We start from the raw sequence: 8,037 nt of genomic DNA, 5'->3' as shown, positions 1-8,037 counted from the left end.
ATTTATTTGAACACTTCTTTATTAAGAAAGAAACGTCTGATGGAAAGATTTGCCACAGGATTAAGGATCCCAAGATTTGCCTATAAAATAATAGTTACTGGAATAGAGGAGCTGGTATGAATACTAAATAGGAATAAAAATGAAAAATAAATCAGCAGCTGATTATTTTCCAAAAACTGCAAGTTCCAAAGTGTTTTATTTGTCTTATAAGACAGCGATTTGCCAACACTCACAGTTGCTATTTATAAAAAGGAGGACATATCATACTTTTTATGTTTACAGGCATTTATTGTTGTGGAACTTCTGTGGGGGAAAAAAAAAAGTTAGTTCCCTATTATCACTTACAAGCTCTATAAACAGTTGTCCGCTCACCAGTATTTTTTTTTTCTCTCTAATGAAACCAAGATGACAAAAATATGCAGTTTGTCATGTTTTAGAGAAGCTGCCACATCCGATGACAACAGCCTTACCTCTGACTGTTACACAGCACTGATACTGGAGACTCCTTCCAAAAAATGCTAAACATTTCCTCACAGCAAACTTCACCATATCAACAATTACACACCTTTTTAAAATCCATTCGTGTGGTGCATCCAACACAAGATCCTGTGCAAGCTACTACAGAAAAAAACACATTTGATGATGAAGTGCATTAATATAAATGTGCAATTTGAATGACTAAGAGCTGTGGTTATAGAAAATGAATCAACACCTTCTGGGAAATCAGACTGAGAATTCAACAGTGTCATGGTATAATTATGTTTAATTTAGGATAGCTCACCGAGTCATTCACTATTACGTGCATCATCAACTTTCAATCTTGCAATAACAACTACTGTATATTTGCAGTAAATGGGGCTGATTAACTCGACACGTTTGGAGTAAATCTCACTGCATCACCTGTTCACTGAAGTACTGATCGTATTGCCTGTGGCTCAAGTGAACCTATGGACTGTCTGAAAAGTTTGGGGTTTTTTTTAAGCAGCACATCATGAAGCTGTGTACTCAAACTAGACTCTACTAGTTCTGTTTCAGGTGTTGTTTCGCTTTGAAAAAGCCTGTGATGGAAGATGTAAAGCAGGCAGATGTGGACAGTGGTGGACACTTTATATGTTTAAAAAAAAAAAAAGGGGGTATGCAAAATAATCCACAGGAACAAACAGTGTGGATGTCTTTAACTGGGCATCCCTTCTTTTAAAGGGAGAGAAATCAGATGTAGTTGCACAGGGCTGGAACGAAGCTGACGGCTCAGAGTACAGACGAAGAAGTAGTTCAGGTTTCAAACAGCTTCTTGAAGGCAGCACAGATCTCCTGGATCATGTCAGAGGTGGTGGTGGCACGTCCATACTTGTGAAAGGCTTGACTGTTACACTGCCTGGTCAGTGAGGCAGCACCGAAAGCAGCCACCAGTGTAGGATTTATACTGGAGAAACAAATACTTGCATTAAATGTGTGTGTGTATGTGATCCAGATGACGATTAACTGGCAAGCTTACCCTTCAGTTGCATTTAATGATGAACTGAAAGCCCAATGGGAAAAGACGCCTAGAGAGCCAGACAGTAGATCTCCCTGTCCTCCACAGCGACGCCCACTTCCCTCATGACTGCATGTTATCACTGAAGACAATGGGAGACCAAGGCAGCAAAAATAAGCAACTGTGATTTTAAAGACAGTGCACACCGAAGGGGAAATGGTTGGCTTTAAACCAGCTGACCCTGGTTGCCGTCAGTGATGATGTCCTCTTCTCCTTTCAAAACCAGAGTCACGTTACCCAGTGCGATACTCAGCTGCTGGGCAGTAACCCTGAGGTCACTGCTGTCCAGCGGCTGATGGTGCTGTAATCAAAAATGTGAAACTCAGCTCATATTATAGAAATATTTTAACGCATTATTTCATTTAGTTATACATGATAACATCAGCCTACATAAATGACTAAGAATAATAATTTACTAAGGTTATCCCTTACCATTGCCTCATAGAGACGACTGAACTCCATGAAGTTGGGTGTTAAGATTCCTCTCTGATAACCTTGAATGACTGACGGTTCTTTGGAAACTAACCAAAGTCCGTCCTGCAGGAAAACAAAGACAAAACATTATACTTTGATCTGTTTCATACCTGTTTTATAGGTTTCTAATTTAACAGAAAGAAATCTCCCAACTTACTGCATCGATAACTATTGGAATTCCTCTTGATTTTGACTTTTCAATAACCTCCTACAAAAGTATCATCATTAGACATTATGCATAGTAAACAACTTTCACATGTATGTACAGTGCCCTCCACAATTATTGGCACCCCTTGTAAAGATTGGGGGGGGGGGGGGGGGGGGAATCCACCTTTAAGTGAAGTCGCTTCATCTCACACTGAAACAATGAGGGGAAAAAAATCCATCCTTTAATTGAAATAAATTTATTCAGAGAAACACAAAGACCTCATCAAGAAATAATTATTTTCAACAATAACACATATACTACCATTATTGGCACCCCTGCATTTAATACTTTGTACAACCTCCTTTGCCAGTAAAACAGCACAGAGTCTTCTAGCAAACCTTCCAAATAATCTCTTGGCATGGAGGTGGCGTCTGACGGGGGTTTTGGAGACTTGGAAATCCCAAGATTTTACTTTTTCTTATAATTCACCAAAAGTGATCCTTGGGTTTTTGTTTTGCCTCTCTTGCCCTCCGCCTCACTGTATATAGGGTTATAAAAATAAACTTGGATTTTCTTCCAAGCAAGTTTGTAACAGTTCCAGTCAGTGTCGACTTGTTTATTATTGCCCCAACAATAGAAATGGACATTTTCAGGTGAGTGGATATGAATTCACAGATTACAGCTTGAAAGTTCCTGCACGCTCCAATCAACTCAAAAATGTACAATTTAAAATGTACAATTTAAAACAGGAAACATGCTTCAGTTACACTGTGTTCACTTTAATTTTCAGGGGTGACAATAATAGTCATACGTTTCTGTTGAAAATAATTATTTATTGATGAGGGATTTGTTTTTCTCTGAATAAATGTATTTCGATTAAAGGTAGACTGCCTTTCAGATTTTTCAAGTGTAGGTGATAAAAATAATTTTCCCTGACACCTAATTATTTTTATTTAGTGGACCGAAAGCTACTGAATTCGAATCACAGACTTCCAGTTTTATTAGATTTTTAAAAATAGAACAATTAATGAATTTAGGGCCACGTGGCCCTAAATTCTCCGCTATTTTTGCCTGCTTCACCATGATGCAATTCAAGATACTACGTCGTGCATCACATGGTGGGCTTTCTCCGTTCGCACAAGGCATTGTGGGATACAAATTTGAAACTGGAGAGAAAAATGGAGGATGCGAGTGTGCAAATGAAACGTGAAAGACTAACTACAGTAACGGAAAGCAAGAAAAAAAGATGTTATCTTGCGAAGGAAAGGAAACGCAGGACCAAACTAATAAATAATCAGCAGTCAGTGAGCACCTCGGTGTGTTCAGCTGTTCACCTGTAGGTAAACCTGTAGGTGGCAGTAACGCAACACTGTATGCCAGCTGCTCTAAAACCCAAAAGAAGAAGTAGGTAAACCTGCGCATGTGCACATGGACTTCCTCTGTCTGCTTGACCGCACAAAGTGAGCGATTTTATGCACATTATTTGCTCGGGAATCTCCTCAAATTAAACAGCTTCCCAGCCACAGAATGGCCTGATATTTTGTGAGATATTACAGAAATAAACATACAAATCACAATGACTAAATTTCAGAGTGAAATAAATTTCACAGATTTTATGAAATCGAAAGGCCGTCTAGCTTTAAAGGATTTTTCGAATTGGATTTTTCTCATTTTTTCACAGTGTGAGATGAAGCTACTTCACCAAAAGGTGGATTTTTTTTCCTAACCCTTTTTACGCATCTTTACAAGGACTGCCAACAATTGTAGAGGGCACTGTAGGTAAGTAAGCCAACTGACTTTTTGCTTAACTCTCATTTTCTCTTACTTTTGCATTATTAAGAAGTTTGTCCTCTCTGCCCAAGCCTGGACCCACCACCAAACTATGGAGCCTTGGCAGCCATTTTTCTATTTCCTGCACAGCATTGGGATGGTCTCTGGAAGTTTCAACATGACAGAGAAGAGCACTTTAAATCACTAGTGAGAGTAGATGTAATAATCAGATTAGATGGTTAGATTAATGGACTCACAGCACAGGATGAACTATGAGTTCAGGGCTGTAAGATTTAATCACAGTAGCAGCATCTTTGGTGCAGAACACGTGGGATAGATCCGCACCCTAAGGAAGAAAACCCAAAACCACACGACAAGTGTCACATACAGGCTAAAATTTAATTCTCCCATTTATTTTGTGCAAATGTTTGCTTACACATTACACTACATACTATTTTCAGTGCAGAAATGGCAGCAAAGTAAGGTGCTCCAGTGTACCTAATGAAACAGAACAACTCATTATGAAGCAGAATAACTCATGGGATAAAGAAAATGGTGCTGGTGCACATTTAACATTTGTTGTCCATTAAAATGAAGCAGTCACTCACTCTTGGCATCCTCCAATGACTCCTATGCGACCGTCTTGACCCTTATGTTTTTTCGATGTCAGCGGAGGAATGGTATTTTTAACCAATGGCAGGACGTCCATGCTTCTGTGTGCGACTCCTCCCAGGGAAAATGTCCGCTCAATAACTAAAGAAAAGACCACAATCATTTGAATGATTGCTTCAATCATATCATTTCCTTAGCACTGTTCTAAAAAGAAAAATAAATTTCCCATTATATCTGACGAATAATAATGCGTCCAAGTGATAATTCATAACGTGAATGGATATGCAAGCTTTGGAATCACATTTCTCTCCAGCTCTAAAGGCCACCCAGACCAGAAACAAATTAAAAACACCAACAAAATATACATTAAGCTGAACTGGCCAGATCTACAGGACCTAATCAGCGATCAAATATGGCAAACTGAAACCAGAACACATTAGGTCAGTAGTGAATGGCAACAGTCCTGCGCAGACCTGGAGCATGTGGCGGACTGGGGCTGGCATAATCAACCGGGCAGGTTTGGTGGCTACGGCTGCCACCAAATGGACGTGCACGAGTTACAGAGGGACCAGTCTTTGAGTTACAAGTGGACTGAGGAGCAGGTGATGATGATGTGACCGTGGGTGTGGCGAGACCAGCAAACATCTGGCCCAGCATCTGCAACATGTGCATCTCTCTCGTGTGTTCCGTCTCCCTACGGAGGTCCTCGGCTTGGAGCCGCTGCTCCTCAAGCCTGTAGAAGTTCTCTTCTGCCTCCAAACTCTGTTCCAGAAACTTCTCCATAAGTTTCTCCAGTGACAGGTTTGCAAAACGCTTTTTGTGCCGCCTGCTTCCTGCGGAGGACGGATTGGCGGTGGGTTGTTCTTCAGTCTGCTTTGCTGGAATGTCTGGTACATCTGTAACAAATATATACACGAGATAACGAGACAAGGTGAACGGATATGCTGTTATACATGTTCTATGTATTGTGAGCTGGTAAGTGACAGGATACTTACTGCTGCAGCTGCCCACAGTCACTGGAATGGGGTAAGGTGGATACTCGATCTTCACAGGGTACTCCATGTTTGAGCATTCTCCTGCACCGTCCATGTCCGACTCGTGCGGTTGGTCCACACTCTCTCCATCTTCTTCAGTGCCGTCCATGGTCTCATCTCCTTCAGCACCCATGCCATCCATGTCATGGGCATCGAACCCTGCTACCGACCTGCTGCTCAGGATCCTCTCCATGTCTTTGTAGAACCTGAAGATCTTGGCATAGTGACCGTTTTTCTTCGAGGCCTTTTTCGCCTGGAAATACTGTCTCTTCAGGCTCTTAACCCGCACCCGGCACTGATCCGGGGTCCGATCGTAGCCCATGTCCCCCAAACGACCAGCCACGTCGCGGTAAACGTGACTGTTTCGGAAGTTTCCGTCCAGCGCCGTTTGCACGTCGTGTTCTCCCCAAATAGTCAACAGTGCTCTCGTCTCCGCGTCTGACCAGTGGTATCCTCGGGTGGGATTCACTAACATGATCGAGCGGTGCAAAAAAAAAAAAATTAAACCGGATTTGTTAATCAAGTTCTTCAGGCAGATCGCGTTTATTTACTGTCAACTAGCTAAGCATTCAACTAGCCAGCTAGCTAGCTAGCTTACCGACGTTAGCCAAAATCCAGCTACTTATCTAGCTAGCCTTTCTTTTACTTTTTTCGTGTGCGCCATAATTCCTGATGGCAGCTGTAACAAAACTGGGTCTCAGAGACCTTAATGCCTGCATTCAGAAAAAAAATAGCGACCAAAAGGCGCTAATTACAATTACGTTACCGTTATGTTATATTACAGAGAGGATTATCAAAACTTAAGCTAAGCTCCTCCTCTCTGTAGCCACAACACATACGTCAGAGATTTTGCGTACTACGTCATTTCGTTGTGCACACATTTAGCGCAAAAACAAAATAAGGGTCTGAAAAGCTACATTTTCAACTTTATTTCGTCGTGTATGACTAATGACAACGTTTAACACAGCCCTAGATGTTAACAGCGTGCCTTATTGAAGGTAAACTAGGCTGCAGTTTTGACCACCAGATGTGGATTTACCTTTTTCATACAGAAGATTTACTGCAAAACAGAAGGCTACAGTTAGGACGCGGAGGAGCAACTTTGCTGCTTCCATGCATTCCGATCTCACAACAGCTTTAAAAACAACACCGCCACTGATCACTTCTGGTCTTACCAATGGACCAACTTTGGAGCGATGCAGCAAAACTGGCGAATGCACGTTTAAGCGGCATCGGGCTCACGTCGGCGTGCGTTCAAGTGAATAGTGATGTGTCGTTCATGGTTGAGTCGACACATTGATCCGGTTCTTGTAGGTGAACTCTGGGAACCGACTCCCATATCTGATGAATCGTAATCGAGGCTTTGTGTTTGTTTTGGTAAACATGATAGTTTTCTGTGTTTAGCACTCGTACCAACATCCGAATTGTTTTTATTTCCCCAAAAATAATGATTTAGATTAGCCAGAATGGTGACTTTTTTTTTACTTCTCTGATAAAAATCTTCTATAGGAATCCTATAGAAAAACTTAATGGAAATCCTGTAGAATTTTACTTCATGTAGAACCCAAGTTCTATAGGTACATTCTATTGAAAAAATCCCTATAGACCAGTTCTATAGACCCAGCAATTCCGCATCTACTATTGCTCCAGGTTCTTTTGGCATTCTTCCCTGCAAACTGCACTGTTGATCAGTCCCTAAAATTTGTCACCTCGATATACACATATGTGTAAATACTTGCAGTATATTTTGGAGTAAAAATTATAAAATATTTTAAGATAGATCATTGTGCATCCTGCTAATGGATTTATACTCATCAAGATAGATGCAGGGGGCGGCACGGTGGTGTAGTGGTTAGCGCTGTCGCCTCACAGCAAGAAGGTCCGGGTTCGAGCCCAGCGGCCGGCGAGGGCCTTTCTGTGTAGAGTTTGCATGTTCTCCCCGTGTCCGCGTGGGTTTCCTCCGGATGCTCCGGTTTCCCCCATAGTCCAAAGACATGCAGGTTAGGTTAACTGGTGACTCTAAATTGACCGGAGGTGTGAATGTGAGTGTGGTTGTCTGTGTCTATGTGTCAGCCCTGTGATGACCTGGCGACTTGTCCAGGGTGTACCCCGTCTTTCGCCCGTAGTCAGCTGGGATAGGCTCCAGCTTGCCTGTGACCCTGTAGAACAGGATAAAGCGGCTACAGATAATGAGATGAGAAGATAAATACAATGGTTTATTTCCACTAAATGGGCGGCACGGTGGTGTAGTGGTTAGCACTGTCGCCTCACAGCAAGAAGGGTCCGGGTTCAAGCCCAGTGGCCGGCGAGGGCCTTTCTGTGTGGAGTTTGCATGTTCTCCCCGTGTCTGCGTGGGTTTCCTCTGGGTGCTCGGGTTTTCCCCACAGTCCAAAGACATGCGGTTAGGTTAATGTGGGGCGGCCTTGGGCTGAAGTGCCCTTGAGCAAGGTACCTAACCCCTGACT

At 42.2% G+C, this 8,037-nt stretch overlaps 1 protein-coding gene across 4 annotated transcripts; it reads right to left on the bottom strand.

Moving 5' to 3' along the window:
• Positions 1 to 267: 267 nt before the first annotated feature.
• Positions 268 to 6,854, bottom strand: naxd (NAD(P)HX dehydratase). Of its 4 annotated transcripts, none has more exons than XM_060929686.1 (12): positions 6,748 to 6,854; positions 5,534 to 6,040; positions 5,012 to 5,434; positions 4,535 to 4,679; positions 4,379 to 4,424; positions 4,184 to 4,272; positions 3,982 to 4,090; positions 2,166 to 2,216; positions 1,967 to 2,071; positions 1,715 to 1,835; positions 1,496 to 1,616; positions 268 to 1,423 (listed from the first exon to the last, which is right to left on the bottom strand). In XM_060929686.1, exons 1-12 carry the CDS (start codon positions 6,803 to 6,805, stop codon positions 1,273 to 1,275), a joined length of 1,926 nt encoding a protein of 641 aa, XP_060785669.1. In that variant the 5' UTR covers positions 6,806 to 6,854; the 3' UTR covers positions 268 to 1,272. The 4 variants fall into 4 exon arrangements, with proteins under 4 accessions (XP_060785669.1, XP_060785668.1, XP_060785671.1 ...); XM_060929685.1 differs by having other exon boundaries at positions 6,612 to 6,839; XM_060929688.1 differs by lacking the exons at positions 5,012 to 5,434; positions 5,534 to 6,040.
• Positions 6,855 to 8,037: the final 1,183 nt, after the last annotated feature.

This window comes from Neoarius graeffei, chromosome 9 (genome assembly GCF_027579695.1).
Source record: "Neoarius graeffei isolate fNeoGra1 chromosome 9, fNeoGra1.pri, whole genome shotgun sequence".
NCBI classification, from domain to species: Eukaryota; Metazoa; Chordata; class Actinopteri; order Siluriformes; family Ariidae; genus Neoarius; species Neoarius graeffei.
The sequence above is the reverse complement of the archived record's forward strand: the minus strand, read 5'-3'. Positions and strand labels throughout refer to the sequence as shown.

What these genes read in the sequence shown, in the direction of transcription:
- naxd (XM_060929685.1), bottom strand. Translation starts at nt 6,687, where the DNA reads ATGGAAGCAGCAAAGTTGCTCCTCCGCGTCCTAACTGTAGCCTTCTGT. An exon ending in GTCATTGGAGGATGCCAAGA is followed by an intron (nt 4,425 to 4,534) that starts GTGAGTGACTGC and finishes CTGTTTCATTAG; the next exon opens with GTACACTGGAGCACCTTACT. An exon ending in AACTTCTTAATAATGCAAAA is followed by an intron (nt 2,217 to 3,981) that starts GTAAGAGAAAAT and finishes ATACTTTTGTAG; the next exon opens with GAGGTTATTGAAAAGTCAAA.